The following is an 18,404-nucleotide window of genomic DNA, read 5'->3' on the forward strand; positions in this document are numbered from 1 at the left end:
TCCCTGTCTCTAATTAACCTGTCTCTAGGTGTCTCTAATTAACCTGTCTCTAGGTGTGTTCCTTCCCTCCCTGTCTCTAATTAACCTGTCTCTAGGTGTGTTAGAGACTAATTAACCTGTCTCTAGGTGTGTTAGAGACTAATTAACCTGTCTCTAGCTGTGTTAGAGACTAATTAACCTGTCTCTAGCTGTGTTAGAGACTAACTCTGAGGTGTTCTTCCCTCCAGGTGATGGCCATGATAAAGGGTTTGCAGGTTCTGATGGGTCGTATGGAGTCTGTGTTCAACCACGCTATCCGCCACACCATCTACTCGGTCCTGCAGGACTTCGCCCAGCTCACCCTGAGAGACCCGCTACGGCAGGCCATCAAGAAGAAGAAGAACGTGGTGCAGAGGTAGACACACACACACACACACACACACACACACACACACACACACACACACAGAGGTACAACGAAACACACACACACACACACACACACACAGAGGTACTACGAAACACACACACACACACACACACACACACAGAGGTACTACGGAACAAACAGGACCACACAAAACATCCTTTGAATTATGGCTTTTTGGGGGGGGGGGGGCGGTTCTCCAGCTACTGAGTGTGCAGGTTTTTGTTCCCATCCTGCTGTAACACCTCCAGTGTCAGAGTTGCAGACCCCTGATGTGGACTCTGCTGAGAGTTCCTGATGTATTTTGTGCTGTTTCTCTCCCCAGTGTCCTGCAGGCCATCAGGAAGACCATCTGTGATTGGGAGACAGGACGTGAGCCCCACAATGATCCTGCCCTGCGAGGAGAGAAAGACCCCAAGGGAGGCTTTGACATCAAGGTCCCCCGCCGTGCCGTCGGCCCCTCCAGCACACAGGTCTGTCGCAGCTCTCGTCTCTACGATTACTACTACAGACAGCCATCTCTTTTTAACCTGCCTTTATTTTTCACACATTGTTTCCTTTTGACCATCACAGCCTCCTATCCTAGTTATATCATAACGTCGTACCATCGTCGTTCTCACACTGCCTATAAAACTTAAACTGTAATCTGGCGGAAAATTTATCAGCTGTACCATACCATTAGCTTTTTCTAGATCACTAATGATCTGTGTGTCATAAATGACAGAGTTATCAGCCACGTCCTGCGTTGTAGAACTACATCACTAGTCTCCTTTCCAGAGAGAGTGAGCCCAGCTAACACAACATTCTGAGAACCATGTTTCTCAGAGCTCTGTGAGAACGTGATTGTCTATGATTATTTGGCGTACGACCTTCCCACAGCATTCTGGGAATAGTGCAGGATAGTTGCTTGGCTTTGGAACATTCTCAACACATTTAAGGAACTTCACAAAAAAAAATTATGTATTTCCTTATTTTATTACTTTAACACAAGTGTCAAATTCATTCCACGGAGGGCCGAGTGTCCACTCCTCCCTTGTACTTGATTGATGAATTAAGGTCACTAATTAGTAAATAACTCTCCTCACCTGCTTGTCTAGATCAAATCAAATGTATTTATATAGCCCTTCTTACATCAGCTGATATCTCAAAGTGCTGTACAGAAACCCAGCCTAAAACCCCAAACAGCAAGCAATGCAGGTGTAGAAGCACGGTGGCTAGGAAAAACTCCCTAGGAAAAACTCCCTAGAAAGGCCAAAACCTAGGAAGAAACCTAGAGAGGAACCAGGCTAAGAGGGGTGGCCAGTCCTCTTCTGGCTGTGCAGGGTGGATATTATAACAGAACATGGCCAAGATGTTCAAATGTTCATAAATGACCAGCATTCCTTTCTTAATTTGAAAAGGAAAAACCAAAAACCTGCAGACACTAGGCCCTCCATGGAATGAGTTTGCTACCCCTGCTTTAACAGAACGCTTCATAAAAGTTCAAACATGTTTACATTTCATTTCAGCTTTGATAATGTTCTAGGAAAGTTCTCCAACTGCTTTGACATTGGGAATGTTCTCAAATAGTTCGGAGAACGTTAAGAACCAACGTTCTTCTGTGGGAATATCAGTACTTCCTCAGAACATTCCACACAAGTTCCCATGTGGTTCTATTTAAATGTCATATTTTTACTACATTCTGGAAAAGTTCAACAACAAAAAAAGTTTGACTTTAGCGTTGTTTTCAGAACGTTCATAGAAGATGTTTCAGTTCTTGACAAAATTCTGGGAAATGTAATTGTGCACATTTAAAATCAATAAGCTTTATATTCCGTTCTCAGAACATGATAAAATCGTTCCATTAAAAACCACAAGAAGACTTTAGTAACATTCAGAGAACGTTTTAAGAATGTAATTAAAAAACATACATTCCGTTCTCAGCATCAACAAAACTCTCTCTCCATCCTCCATCTTGTTAAGTGTGTTCAGGTGTGTTGGCCTCACCAGATGTTAATCGTTCTTCCTTTGAAATGAACATGGCATCTCCTTCCCGGTGGAGCAGTGGACTAATCCCATGGATAAAGGACAGAAGATCATAGGTTTCAATCTCACTGATGCCGTGTCACAATAAATCAAATTAAAAGGTGTTTGTATTATTATTGCCTATCTGTGCTTGGAGTTCAAAAACGTTAACCCAAAATAAGCTAGCAGTGTTATTAAATGTCTTATTGAAGCATTCAGTAAAGGTTAAGGAAGTCATTCAAAAACAACTAAATAGTCTATAATTTCAGTTCTCAGAGCGGTAATAAAACCCCCCAGGACAACGTTCTCAGAACCTCCCTGGAACCAGAGTAAAACGTTCTCAGAACCTTCCTGGAACCAGAGTAAAACGTTCTCAGAACCTCCCTGGAACCAGAGTAAAACGTTCTCAGAACCTCCCTGGAACCAGAGTAAAACGTTCTCAGAACCTCCTTGGAACCAGAGTAAAACGTTCTCAGAACCTCCCTGGAACCAGAGTAAAACGTTCTCAGAACCTCCCTGGAACCAGAGTAAAACGTTCTCAGAACCTCCCTGGAACCAAAGTAAAACGTTCTCAGAACCTCCTTGGAACCAGAGTAAAACGTTCTCAGAACCTCCCTGGAACCAGAGTAAAACGTTCTCAGAACCTCCCTGGAACCAAAGTAAAACGTTCTCAGAACCTTCCTGCAACCCAAAAATAAATGTTCCTGGAACAGGCAAAATGTTCACTTCTGTTCTCAGAACGTTAAAAAAAAATCTGTTAGGAAACGTATGGCTTTGTTCCCACAACCAATGTCAAACCAAAAACATAAGTTTCCACACCTTCCAAGCTGGGAGAGCTCTATGCAACGGGTGTTGATCCAGCCTGAAGCCATGTTGTTTAAGTTTCCACACCTTCCAAGCTGGGAGAGCTCTATGCAACGGGTGTTGATCCAGCCTGAAGCCATGTTGTTTAAGTTTCCACACCTTCCAAGCTGGGAGAGCTCTATACAACGGGTGTTGATCCAGCCTGAAGCCATGTTGTTTAAGTTTCCACACCTTCCAAGCTGGGAGAGCTCTATACAACGGGTGTTGATCCAGCCTGAAGCCATGTTGTTTAAGTTTCCACACCTTCCAAGCTGGGAGAGCTCTATGCAACGGGTGTTGATCCAGCCTGAAGCCATGTTGTTTAAGTTTCCACACCTTCCAAGCTGGGAGAGCTCTATACAACGGGTGTTGATCCAGCCTGAAGCCATGTTGTTTAAGTTTCCACACCTTCCAAGCTGGGAGAGCTCTATGCAACGGGTGTTGATCCAGCCTGAAGCCATGTTGTTTAAGTTTCCACACCTTCCAAGCTGGGAGAGCTCTATGCAACGGGTGTTGATCCAGCCTGAAGCCATGTTGTTTAAGTTTCCACACCTTCCAAGCTGGGAGAGCTCTATGCAACGGGTGTTGATCCAGCCTGAAGCCATGTTGTTTAAGTTTCCACACCTTCCAAGCTGGGAGAGCTCTATGCAACGGGTGTTGATCCAGCCTGAAGCCATGTTGTTTAAGTTTCCACACCTTCCAAGCTGGGAGAGCTCTATACAACGGGTGTTGATCCAGCCTGAAGCCATGTTGTTTCTCGCTACACTTTGAAGCAGTCTAACGTAATCAAATCAAATGTATTTATAAAGCCCTTTTTGAAGCAGGACCAATCAAATGTATTTTCAGCGGTTAACCATTAACATTCCTAAGACCAACCAGAAGTTAGTTACACACAGAACAGTTTTGGTGGCGACCAACCAGAAGTTAGTTACACACAGAACAGTTTTGGTGGCGACCAACCAGAAGTTGAATATTAAACCTTTTATCTGTTAGTATAATTTCTCCTCATCTTCCCCTCTGTGCCTTTCCTCTCCTCCTCCTCCTCTTCCTCTGTGCCTTTCCTCTCCTCCTCCTCCTCCTCCTCCCCTCTCCTCCTCCTCCTCCCCTCTCCTCCTCCTCCTCCTCCTCCTCCCCTCTGTGCCTTTCCTCTCCTCTTCCTCTGTGCCTCTCCTTCTCCTCCTCCTCCTCTTCCTCTGTGCCTCTCCTCCTCCTCCTCCTCCTCCTCTTCCTCTGTGCCCCTCCTCTTCCTCCTCCTCCTCCTCCTCCTCCTCCTCCTCCTCCTCCTCTTCCTCTGTAGTTGTACATGGTCCGTACCATGCTGGAGTCTCTGATCGCTGATAAGAGTGGATCTAAGAAGACTCTCCGCAGCAGTCTGGAGGGCCCCACCATCATGGACATGGAGAAGTTCCACCGAGAGTCCTTCTTCTATACCCACCTGCTCAACTTCAGCGGTAAGGAGTTTACCATCCTGCTCTCTGTCTCTCTGTCCCCCTGTCCCCTCTGTCTGTCTCTCTGTCCCCCTGTCCCCTCTGTCTGTCTCTCTGTCCCCTCTCTAACCCTAACCCTTCTTCTATACACACCTTCTCAACTTCAGCGGTAAGGAGTTTACCATCCTGCTCTCTGTCTCCCTGTCCCCTCTGTCTGTCTCTCTGTTCCCTCTCTAACCCTAACCCTTCTTCTATACCCACCTGCTCAACTTCAGCGGTAAGGAGTTTACCATCCTGCTCTCTGTCTCTCTGTCCCCCTGTCCCCTTTGTCTGTCTCTCTGTCCCCTCTGTCTGTCTCTCTGTTCCCTCTCTAACCCTCTGTCTGTCTCTCTGTCCCCTCTCTAACCCTCTGTCTGTCTCTCTGTTCCCTCTCTAACCCTCTGTCTGTCTCTCTGTTCCCTCTCTAACCTTCTGTCTGTCTCTCTGTACCCCTGTCTGTCTCTCTGTCCCCTCTCTAACCCTAACCCTTCTTCTATACACACCTGCTCAACTTCAGCGGTAAGGAGACCACTTTTGACCAGAGCCCATAGGGTGATGCAGCCGGTACCGCCTGCTCCCCCTGTCCCCTCTAATGTCTGTCTCCCTGTCCCCTCTCTAACCCTAACCCTCTGTCTGCTCCCCCTGTCCCCTCTCTAACCCTAACCCTCTGTCTGCCCCCCCTGTCCCCTCTCTAACCCTAACCCTCTGTCTGCTCCCCCTGTCCCCTCTCTAACCCTAACCCTCTGTCTGCCCCCCCTGTCCCCTCTCTAACCCTAACCCTCTGTCTGCTCCCCCTGTCCCCTCTCTAACCCTAACCCTCTGTCTGCTCTCCCTGTCCCCTCTCTAACCCTAACCCTCTGTCTGCTCCCCCTGTCCCCTCTCTAACCCTAACCCTCTGTCTGCTCCCCCTGTCCCCTCTCTAACCCTAACCCTCTGTCTGCTCCCCCTGTCCCCTCTCTAACCCTAACCCTCTGTCTGCTCCCCCTGTCCCCTCTCTAACCCTAACCCTCTGTCTGCTCCCCCTGTCCCCTCTCTAACCCTAACCCTCTGTCTGCTCCCCCTGTCCCCTCTGTCTTTTCCCTCTCTAACCCTCTGTCCTCCCTAACAGAGACCCTGCAGCAGTGCTGTCCCCTCTCTAACCCTCTGTCTTCTCTCTAACCCTCTGTCCTCCCTAACAGAGACCCTGCAGCAGTGCTGTCCCCTCTCTAACCCTCTGTCTTCTCTCTAACCCTCTGTCCTCCCTAACAGAGACCCTGCAGCAGTGCTGTGACCTGTCCCAGCTGTGGTTCAGAGAGTTCTTCCTGGAGCTGACTATGGGTGGGAGGATCCAGTTCCCCATCGAGATGTCCATGCCCTGGATCCTCACAGACCACATCCTGGAGACCAAGGAGGCCTCAATGATGGAGTAAGACACCGTGTTAGACCACTGTCCGTCTGTCCGTCCTCTATGATGGAGTAAGACACCATGTTAGACCACTGTCCGTCCGTCTGTCTGTCCGTCCGTCCTCTATGATGGAGTAAGACACCATGTTAGACCACTGTCCGTCCGTCCGTCCTCTATGATGGAGTAAGACACCATGTTAGACCACTGTCCGTCCGTCCGTCCTCTATGATGGAGTAAGACACCATGTTAGACCACTCTCCGTCCGTCCTCTATGATGGAGTAAGACACCATGTTAGACCACTGTCCGTCCGTCCGTCTGTCTGTCCGTCCGTCCGTCCTCTATGATGGAGTAAGACACCATGTTAGACCACTGTCCATCCTCTATGATGGAGTAAGACACCGTGTTAGACCACTGTCCGTCCGTCCGTCCTCTATGATGGAGTAAGACACCGTGTTAGACCACTGTCCGTCTGTCCGTCCTCTATGATGGAGTAAGACACCATGTTAGACCACTGTCCGTCTGTCCGTCCTCTATGATGGAGTAAGACACCGTGTTAGACCACTGTCCGTCTGTCCGTCCTCTATGATGGAGTAAGACACCGTGTTAGACCACTGTCCGTCCGTCCGTCCTCTATGATGGAGTAAGACACCGTGTTAGACCACTGTCCGTCTGTCTGTCCTCTATGATGGAGTAAGGAGGGCCCTATGATGGAGTAAGGAGGGTCCTATGATGGAGTAAGGAGGGCTCTATGATGGCGTAAGGAGGGCCCTATGATGGAGTAAGGAGGGCCCTATGATGGAGTAAGGTTGTTGGGCGGTTTCCAGATCTTCATACCTTCTTTCTCTCATTCCAGGATTTACAGTATTACCGGCTTAGTACACAAGGGGGCGCCAAAGAAACCCTCAAAAAATACCATTGGGTGTCGATTACCAGAATGCTAACAAAATTAGCACAAGCAATATCGAATTTCCATGGAGGCTGCTAGCTAAATATGCTAACAAGCTCAAACGAAAATAAATGAATTGCGAAGAAAGGCAGTCTCATCAAGTTATACATATACAGGTAGGAGCTACCAAATGTCATTCAAATTAAATCAAACTTTATTTGTCTCCTTCACCCAAATCCAGATAGCTGATGTTCTTAAAGAACTGCAAAACCTGGACCCCTACAAATCAGCCAAGCTAGACAATCTGGACCCTCTCTTTCTAAAATGATCTGCCGAAATTGTTGCAACCCCTGTTACTAGCTTGTTCAACCTCTCTTTCGTATCGTCTGAGATTCCCATAGATAGTAACGCTGCTGCGGTCATCCCCCTCTTCAAAGGGGGTGACACTCTTGACCCAAATTGCTACAGACCTATATCCATCCTACCCTGCCTTTCTAAGGTCTTTGAAAGCCAAGTCAACAAACAGATTACCGACCATTTCGAATCTCACGGTACCTTCTCCGCTATGCAATCTGGTTTCAGAGCTTGTCATGGGTGCCCCTCAGCCACGCTCAAGGTCCTAAACGATATCGTAACCGCCATCGATAAGAGACATTACTGTGCAGCCGTATTCATCCACCTGGCCAAGGCTTTCGACTCTGTCAATCACCACATTCTTATTGGCAGACTCAATAGCCTTGGTTTCTCAAATGACTGCCTCGCCTGGTTCACCAACTACTTCTCTGATAGAGTTCAGTGTGTCGAATCGGAGGACCTGTTGTCCGGACCTCTGGCAGTCTCTATGGGGGTGCCACAGGGTTCAATTCTCGGGCCAACTCTTCTCTGTATACATCACTGATGTTGCTCTTGCTGCTGGTGATTCTCTGATCCACCTCTACGCAGACGACACCATTCTGTATACATCTGGCCCCTCGTTGGAGACTGTTAACAAACCTCCAGACGAGCTTCAATGCCATACAACTCTCTTTCCGTGGCTTCCAACTGCTCTTAAATGCAAGTAAAACTAAATGCATGCTCTTCAAACGACCGCTGCCCGCACCCTCCTGCCCGACTAGCATCACTACTCTGGATGGTTCTGACTTAGAATATGTGGACAGCTACAAATACCTAGGTGTCTGGTTAGACTGTAAACTCTCCTTCCAGACTCACATCAAACATCTCCAATCCAAAGTTAAATCTGGAATTGGCTTCTTTTTTTGCAACAAAGCATCCATCACTCATGCTGCCAAACACACCCTCCTAAAACTGACCATCCTACCGATCCTCGACGTCATTTACAAAATAGCCTCCAACACTCTACTCAACAAACTGGATGCAGTCTATCACAGTGCCATCCGTTTTGTCACCAAAGCCCCATATACTACCCACCACTGCGACCTGTATGCTTTCGTTGGCTGGCCCTCGCTTCATACTCGTCGCCAAACCCACTGGCTCCAGGTCATCTACAAGTCTCTGCTAGGTAAAGCCCCGCCTTATCTCAGCTCACTGGTCACCATAGCAGCACCCACCTGTAGCACCCGCTCCAGCAGGTATATTTCCCTGGTCATCCCCAAAGCCAATTCCTCTTTGGCCGCCTTTCCTTCCAGTTCTCTGCTGCCAATGACTGGAACGAACTGAAAAAATCTCTGAAGCTGGAGACCCATATCTCCCTCACTAGCTTTAAGCACCAGCTGTCAGAGCAGCTCACAGATCACTGCACCTGTACATAGCCCATCTGTAAATAGCCCATGCCGAGCAGTACCATACCAGGCGGTGATGCAACCAGTCAGGATGCTCTCGATAGTGCAGCTGTAGAACTTTTTGAGGATCTGAGGACCCATGACAAATCTTTTCAGTCTCCTGAGGGGGGAAAGGTGTTGTCGTGCCCTCTTCACGACTGTCTTGGTGTGTTTGGACCATGATAGTTTGTTGGTGATGTGGACACCAAGGAACTTGAAACTCTCGATCCGCTCTACTACAGCCCCGTTGATGGTATTGGGGGCCTGTTCGGCCCACCTTTTCCTGTAGTCCACGATCAGCTCCTTTGTCTTGCTCACATTGAGAGAGAGGTTGTCTCACAAAATCTATGTCCTGTCCTCTCTCTATTGCTACAAAATGAAATGTATTTTTTATAAACCTTCTCTGTCCTCCAGGTATGTGCTGTACCCTCTGGACCTCTATAATGACAGTGCTCACTACGCTCTGACCAAGTTCAAGAAGCAATTCCTCTACGATGAGATTGAAGCCGAGGTACGTAGTCCACCATTAGACTAGTCATTACTACAGAGGTAACTAGTCCACCATTAGACTGGTCATCACTACAGAGGTAACTAGTTCACCATTAGACTAGTCATCACTACAGAGGTAACTAGTCCACCATTAGACTAGTCATCACTACAGAGGTAACTAGTTCACCATTAGACTGGTCATCACTACAGAGGTAACTAGTCCACCATTAGACTAGTCATCACTACAGAGGTAACTAGTCCACCATTAGACTGGTCATCACTACAGAGGTAACTAGTTCACCATTAGACTGGTCATCACTACAGAGGTAACTAGTCCACCATTAGACTGGTCATCACTACAGAGGTAACTAGTTCACCATTAGACTAGTCATCACTACAGAGGTAACTAGTCCACCATTAGACTAGTCATCACTACAGAGGTAACTAGTCCACCATTAGACTAGTCATCACTACAGAGGTAACTAGTTCACCATTAGACTGGTCATCACTACAGAGGTAACTAGTTCACCATTAGACTGGTCATCACTACAGAGGTAACTAGTCCACCATTAGACTAGTCATCACTACAGAGGTAACTAGTCCACCATTAGACTGGTCATCACTACAGAGGTAACTAGTCCACCATTAGACTAGTCATCACTACAGAGGTAACTAGTCCACCATTAGACTGGTCATCACTACAGAGGTAACTAGTCCACCATTAGACTAGTCATCACTACAGAGGTAACTAGTCCACCATTAGACTGGTCATCACTACAGAGGTAACTAGTCCACCATTAGACTGGTCATCTCTACAGAGGTAACTAGTCCACCATTAGACTGGTCATCACTACAGAGGTAACTAGTCCACCATTAGACTAGTCATCACTACATGAGTCTTGATCATTAATGCTCATGTCTTTGTTCCTTGATTCTTGCAGGTCAACCTGTGTTTTGATCAGATTTTGATTTGAATGGTGGTCTTGCAGGAGGCTGTATTTCTGATCACTAATCTATATTACATCCTCCTACTGCAGGTCAACCAGTGTTGCAGGAGGCTGTATTTCAGATCACTAACCTATATTACTCCCTCTTACTGCAGGTCAACCTGTGTTGCAGGAAGCTGTATTTCTGATCACTAACCTATATTACTCCCTCTTACTGCAGGTCAACCTGTGTTGCAGGAGGCTGTGTTTCTGATCACTAACCTATATTACTCCCTCTTACTGCAGGTCAACCTGTGTTGCAGGAGGCTGTATTTCTGATCACTAACCTATATTACTCCCTCTTACTGCAGGTCAACCTGTGTTGCAGGAGGCTGTATTTCTGATCACTAACCTATATTACTCCCTCTTACTGCAGGTCAACCTGTGTTGCAGGAGGCTGTATTTCAGATCACTAACCTATATTACTCCCTCTTACTGCAGGTCAACCTGTGTTGCAGGAGGCTGTATTTCAGATCACTAACCTATATTACTCCCTCTTACTGCAGGTCAACCTGTGTTTTGATCAGTTTGTCTACAAGCTGGCTGATCAGATATTTGCCTACTACAAGATTCTAGCTGGAAGGTACGTGGACTACATCAACTAGAGGTCGACCGATTATGATTTTTCAACGCCGAAACCGATTATTGGAGGACCAAAAAAAGCCGATACCGATTAATCGGCCGATTTTTATTTGTAATAATGATAATTACAACAATACTGAATGAACAATGAACACTTTTATTTTAACTTAATATAATTCATAAATAAAATTTATTTAGTCTCAAATAAATAATGAAACATGTTCAATTTGGTTTAAATAATGCAAAAACAAAGTGTTGGAGAAGAAAGTAAAAGTGCAATATGTGCCATGTAAAAAAGCTAACGTTTAAGTTCCTTGCTCAGAACATGAGAACATATGAAAGCTGGTGATTCAATATTCCCAGTTCTTCAATATTCCCAGTTAAGAAGTTTTAGGTTGTAGTTATTATAGGAATTATAGGACTATTTCTCTCTATACCATTTGTATTTCATATACCTTTTGACTATTGGATGTTGTAATAGGTATTTTAGTATTGCCAGCCTAATCTCACGAGTTGATAGGCTTGAAGTCATAAACAGCGCTGTGCTTCAAGCATTGCTAAGAGCTGCTGGCAAACGCAGTGAAGTTTGAATGAATGCTTACGAGCCTGCTGCTGCCTAACACCGCTCAGTCAGACTGCTCTATCAAATATTAAATCATAGACTTAATTATAATATAACGCACAGAAATACGAGCCTTAGGTCATTAATATGGTCGAATCCGGAAACTATCATTTCGAAAACAAAACGTTTATTCTTTCAGTGAAATACGGAACCGTTCCGTATTTTATCTAACGGGTGGCATCCATAAGTCTAAATATTGCTGTTACATTGTACAACCTTCAATGTTAGGTCATAATTATGTAAAATACTGGCAAATTAGTTCGCAACGAGCCAAACTCTCCCTGACACTGCGTGCAATAAACACAAGAGAAGTGACATCAATTTCCCTAGTTAATATTGCCTGCTAAAATGAATTTCTTTTAACTAAATATGCAGGTTTAAAAATATATACTTCTGTGTATTGATTTTAAGAAAGGCATTGATGTTTATGGTTAGGTACATTTGTGCAAAGATTGTGCTTTTTTCGGCATTGCGCTTTTGTTAACTCATCCCCCGTTTGGCGAAGTAGGCTGTGATTCGATGATAAATTAACAGGCACCGCTTTGATTATATGCAACGCAGGACAAGCTAGTTAACCTAGTAATATCATCAACCATGTGTAGTTAACTAGTGATTATGTGAAGATTGATTGTTTTTTATAAGATAAGTTTAATGCTAGCTAGCACCTTACCTTGGCTCATTGCAGTCACAAGGTCCTTTTGACGCTGCACTCGCGTAACAGGTGGTCAGTCTGCCATGCAGTTTCCTCATGGATTGCAAGGTAATCGGCCGTAAAAGGCCGATTTACCGATTTGTTATGAAAACTTGAAATCGGTCGACCTCTAATATCAACTGTTGGAAAACAAGTGGAATCACTCAGAGACAAGCAGGGCCTCTAACCATTTTGGTTCACCTGCCACTGTCAGGTAGTTTTACATTTTTATTGAACATGTTTGGGCCATAATTACACTAAAAAACAAACACAATTGATGCTTTGTAATGTTTCTATAGAATAGACATTCTTACCCGCCAAAATCGGCCCACGTTTGGTGGGTGGCAGGTGTTAATTTTCTACCTTGGAGGCGAGACACCTCAGCTAGACTCTGATAGGAACGCCATGTACAGGTAACCTGTCAGGTAAAAGCTTGATTCCTTCCTCAGTCTGCTGCTGGACAAGCGTCTGAGAGCGGACTGTAAGAACCAGGGAGCCAACATCCCCTGGCCCGCGTCCAACCGCTACGAGACCCTGCTGAAGCAACGCCACGTCCAGGTAACCTCTAACCCCTAACCTCTAACCCCTAACCCCTCCAACCGCTACGAGACCCTGCTGAAGCAACGCCATGTACAGGTAACCCCTAACCCCTACCTCTAACCCCCTAACCCCTAACCTCTAACCCCCTAACCCCTAACCTCTAACCCCTAACCCTCTAACCCCTCCAACCACTACGAGACCCTGCTGAAGCAACGCCATGTACAGGTAACCCCTACCCCCTAACCCCTAACCTCTAACCCCTACCCCTCCAACCACTACGAGACCCTGCTGAAGCAACGCCACGTACAGGTAACCCCTAACCCCTAACCTCTAACCCCTAACCCCTAACCCCTACCCCTAACCCCTACCCCTCCAACCGCTACGAGACCCTGCTGAAACAACGCCACGTACAGGTAACCTCTAACCCCTAACCTCTAACCCCTACCCCTCCAACCGCTACGAGACCCTGCTGAAACAACGCCATGTACAGGTAACCCCTAACCTCTAACCTCTAACCCCTAACCCTAACCCCTAACCCTACCCCTCCAACCACTACGAGACCCTGCTGAAACAACGCCAGGTAACCTCTGATCCCTAACCTCTAACCCCTAACCCCTACCCCCTAACCCCTACCCTCTAACCTCTACCCCCTACCCCCTAACCTCTACCCCCTACCCCCTAACCTCTAACCTCTAACCCCTAACCCTACCCTACCCCTCCAACCACTACGAGACACTGTGGTAATTAAATTATCATTCTTCTTCTGGCATTCTCTGCATTGTCCATCACATAAAGAGCGAGGGGAAAAAAAATACAATACAATGCAAACATACATACATACATACATACATACATACATACATACATACATACATACATACATACATACATACATAGTAATTACATCCCTAGAGCAGTACAATAATATACATACATAAACTCAGCAAAAAAATACATTTCCCTTTTTCAGGACCCTGTCTTTCAAATATAATTTGTAAAAATCCAAATAACTTCACAGATCTTCATTGTAAAGGGTTTAAACACTGTTTCCCATGCTTGTTCAATGAACCATAAACAATTAATGAACATGCACCTGTGGAACGGTCATTAAGACACTAACAGCTTACAGACGGTAGGCAAATAAGGTCACAGTTATGAAAACTTAGGACACTAAAGAGGCCTTTCTACTGACTCTGAAAAACACCAAAAGAAAGTCCCTGCTCATCTGCGTGAAGGTGCCTTAGGCATGCTGCAAGGAGGCACGAGGACTGCAGATGTGGCCAGGGCAATAAATTGCAATGTCCGTACTGTGAGACGCCTAAGACAGCGCTACAGGGAGACAGGACGGACAGCTGATCATCCTCGCAGTGGCAGACCACGTGTAACAAAACCTGCACAGGATCGGTACATCCGAAACATCACACCTGCGGGACAGGTACAGGATGGCAACAACAACTGCCCGAGTTACACCAGGAACACACAATCCCTCCATCAGTGCTCAGACTGTCCGCAATAGGCTGAGAGAGGCTGGGCTGAGGGCTTGTAGGCCTGTTGTTAGGCAGGTCCTCACCAGACATCACCGGCAACAATGTCATCTATGGGCACAAACCCACCGTCGCTGGACCAGACAGGACTGGCAAAAAGTGCTCTTCACTGACGAGTCACGGTTTTGTCTCACCAGGGGTGATGGTCGGATTCGCGTTTATCGTCGAAGGAATGAGCGTTACACCGAGGCCTGTACTCTGGAGCGGGATCGATTTGGAGGTGGAGGGTCCGTCATGGTCTGGGGCGGTGTGTCACAGCATCATCGGACTGAGCTTGTTGTCATTGCAGGCAATCTCAACGCTGTGCGTTACAGGGAAGACATCCTCCTCCCTCGTGTGGTACACTTCCTGCAGGCTCATCCTGACATGACCCTCCAGCATGACAATGCCACCAGCCATACTGCTCGTTCTGTGCGTGATTTCCTGCAAGACAGGAATGTCAGTGTTCTGCCATGGCCAGCGAAGAGCCCAGATCTCAATCCCACTGAGCACTTCTGGGACCTGTTGGATCGGAGGGTGAGGGCTAGGGCCATTCCCCCCAGAAATGTCCGGGAACTTGCAGGTGCCTTGGTGGAAGAGTGGGGTAACATCTCACAGAAATAACTGGCAAATCTGGTGCAGTCCATGAGGAGGAGATGCACTGCAGTACTTAATGCAGCTGGTGGCCACACCAGATACTGACTGTTACTTTTGATTTTGACCCCCCGTTTGTTCAGGGACACATTATTCAATTTCTGTTAGTCACATGTCTGTGGAACTTGTTCAGTTTAGGTCTCAGTTGTTGAATCTTGTTATGTTCATACAGATATTTACACATGTTAAGTTTGCTGAAAATAAACGCAGTTGACAGTGAGAAGACGTTTCTTTATTTGCTGAGTTTACATTTTTGTATGACTGCACGACTCCCCCTACCTGGGTTGTCTCTGTCATGTCCCTCATGTTGGTTCCTCTCCTCTCTCTAGCTGCTGGGTCGTTCCATAGACCTGAACCGTCTGATCACCCAGAGAGTGTCTGCTGCTCTCTACAAGTCTCTGGAGCTGGCCATCAACCGCTTCGAGAGCGAGGACCTCACATCCATCGTGGTACGACCTGCTTTAAGTGTGTCTGTGTCACTGTTATTTATTGACTGTCCGCTCTGTAACAGGAACTAGAAGGTCTGATTGGACATCATCCGTATGACCCACAAGCTGTCTTCTCCCCGTCCTCTGTAACAGGAACTAGAAGGTCCGATTGAACATCATCCGTATAACCCACAAGCTGTCTTCTCCCCTTCCTCTGTAACAGGAACTAGAAGGTCTGATGAACATCAACCGTTTGACCCACAAGCTGCTGTCGAAGTTCCTGACGCTGGACAGTATGGACGCCATGTTCCGGGAGGCCAATCACAATGTCTCCGCCCCCTACGGACGCATCACACTCCACGTCTTCTGGGAACTCAACTACGACTTCCTCCCCAACTACTGCTACAACGGATCTACTAACAGGTAACACTACTGCTACTACTACACTACTACTACACACTACTACTACACTACTACTGCTGCTACTACTACTACTACTACTACTACTGCTGCTACTACTACTACTACTACTACTACTACTACTACTGCTACAACGGCTCTACTAACAGGTAACACAACTACTACTACTGCTACACTCTACTGCTACACTCTACTGCTACACTACTGCTACACTACTGCTACACTACTACTACTACTACTACTACTACTACTACTACTACTACTACTACACACAACTACTGCTACAACGGCTCTACTAACAGGTAACACTACTACTACTACTGCTACACTACTACTGCTACACAACTACTACTACTACTACTACTACTACTACTACTACTACTGCTACAACGGATCTACTAACAGGTAACACTACTACTACTACTACTACTGCTACACTACTACTACTACTACTACTACTACTACTACTACTACTACTGCTACACTACTACTACTACTACTACTACTGCTACAACGGATCTACTAACAGGTAACACTACTACTACTACTGCTACTACTACTACTACTACTACTACTACTGCCACAACTACACACAAGTACTGCTACAACTACACACACACACACAATTACTGCGACACAACTACACACACATAACTACTGCTGCACAACTATTGCGACAACTAACAGGGAATTAGAGCCAATCAGAAATCTTTCTACCTGTTCTTGTTTACAGCAGAGGGGGGTTATGAAGGATTCCTACCTGTTCTTGTTTACAGCAGAGAGGTTATGAAGGATTCCTACCTGTTCTTGTTTACAGCAGAGAGGGGTTATGAAGGATTTATACCTGTTTACAGCGTGTACAGCTAGCTGTTCAGAGTGTGATGAGGATCTGATGTAGTCAGAAATCCCTGATGGGGGGGGGGAGAAGAGGAGAGAGGGAGAGAAAGAGAGAGAGAAACACCAAGAAACCAGGTGGACTTGTTTTAAGTTCTTAATCACCATCATGAAATGTATATTCCTGTCTTTCTCCCTGTCTTTGTGAGGGCTCTCTGTGGTTAATGGAAAAAATATTGATTTATTAATTGGAATATCCAATCTCTCTCTTCTCTCTTCCTCTCTAGGTTTGTCCGCACGGTCCTGCCCTTCTCTCAGGAGTTCCAGAGGGACAAGCCGCCCAACGCCCAGCCCCAGTACCTGTACGGGTCAAAGGTCAGTTCATCCCTATTCCATCCCTAACCCAACGCCCAGCCCCAGTACCTGTATGGGTCAAAGATCAGTATAACCCTACCCAGCCCCAGTACCTGTACGGGTCAAAGGTCAGTATAACCCTAACCCTACCCAGCCCCAGTACCTGTACGGGTCAAAGGTCAGTATAACCCTAGCCCCAGTACCTGTACGGGTCAAAGGTATGCTACCCTACCCTATCCCTACCTCTAACCCCACCCCTAACCCTAACCCTACCAAAAATGTCTAAAAACCTGTTTTCGCTTTGTCATTATAGGGTATTGTGTGTAGATTGATGAGAGATAAAAAATGTATTTAATCCATTTTAGAATAAGGCTGTAACGTATCAATAATGTGCAAAAAGGGAAGGGGTCTGAAAACTTTCCAAATACACTGTATGGCCGTTTGGGAACATCTGTCCTTCCCAAGTGCAGGAAACTACCCTCCCTTTACATCCCATACCTTTGGGATTTGGTGCCACCATAAACACTCTGAATGGGCATCACCTTTCCATCACTGTTAAATATAACCTACAACTCCAAAACATTTCTTGACACGGAGAACGATGAAATCTCTTGGACACGAGCATACTAACACAAAATCCTTGTTTCATAAGACTAGTTATCACCCTCAGCACACGTACAAGGGCTCTTGTAAAATCTCCGTTGATAAGATTGAACACAGTATGTACAGGAGAAAGTGATGTTAAAGTAGCAACACAGATAGTCTTCAGAGCATTCAGACCAAGAGGTTACACCAAGAGATTTCTCCACGGTGCGTAGAGACCTGCATCATGGGGAACTTCCTAGCCAGGCCGACACCTTTTGTCACTACCATCTCCACACCTTCAATGCAGTTTAATTCTTGTAGCGAAGACGCACTTCCAGGAGACAGAGGATCTTCTTTGAGCCGTCAGATGTTAAACTTATCTCAGCGTTCAGAAGGAATACAGATGATAAACTTATCTCAGCGTTCAGAAGGAATACAGATGATAAACTTATCTCAGCGTTCAGAAGGAATACAGATGATAAACTTATCTCAGCGTTCAGAAGGAATACAGATGATAAACTTATCTCAGCGTTCAGAAGGAATACAGATGATAAACTTATCTCAGCGTTCAGAAGGAATACAGATGATAAACTTATCTCAGCGTTCAGAAGGAATACAGATGATAAACTTATCTCAGCGTTCAGAAGGAATACAGATGATAAACTTATCTCAGCGTTCAGAAGGAATACAGATGATAAACTTATCTCAGCGTTCAGAAGGAATACAGATGTTAAACTTATCTCAGCGTTCAGAAGGAATACAGATGTTAAACTTATCTCAGTGTTCAGAAGGAATACAGATGATAAACTTATCTCAGCGTTCAGAAGGAATACAGATGATAAACTTATCTCAGCGTTCAGAAGGAATACAGATGATAAACTTATCTCAGCGTTCAGAAGGAATACAGATGTTAAACTTATCTCAGCGT

General features: G+C 46.0%; 1 protein-coding gene across 9 annotated transcripts in view; it reads left to right on the forward strand.

The window, feature by feature from the left end:
* Positions 1-18,404, forward strand: part of cyfip1 (cytoplasmic FMR1 interacting protein 1) — an 85,876-nt gene that overhangs the window by 45,598 nt on the left and 21,874 nt on the right. For all 9 annotated transcript variants that reach the window (XM_029695341.1, XM_029695342.1, XM_029695343.1 and 6 more), the window contains 10 exons: positions 228-394; positions 732-879; positions 4,551-4,704; positions 5,968-6,124; positions 9,183-9,279; positions 10,750-10,826; positions 12,588-12,696; positions 15,185-15,304; positions 15,507-15,706; positions 16,825-16,912. In XM_029695341.1, coding sequence (XP_029551201.1) covers positions 228-394; positions 732-879; positions 4,551-4,704; positions 5,968-6,124; positions 9,183-9,279; positions 10,750-10,826; positions 12,588-12,696; positions 15,185-15,304; positions 15,507-15,706; positions 16,825-16,912 — 1,317 coding nt within the window. The remainder of the gene's footprint in view (positions 1-227; positions 395-731; positions 880-4,550; positions 4,705-5,967; positions 6,125-9,182; positions 9,280-10,749; positions 10,827-12,587; positions 12,697-15,184; positions 15,305-15,506; positions 15,707-16,824; positions 16,913-18,404) is intronic.

Source organism: Salmo trutta, chromosome 17 (assembly GCF_901001165.1).
Source record: "Salmo trutta chromosome 17, fSalTru1.1, whole genome shotgun sequence".
Classification (NCBI taxonomy): Eukaryota; Metazoa; Chordata; class Actinopteri; order Salmoniformes; family Salmonidae; genus Salmo; species Salmo trutta.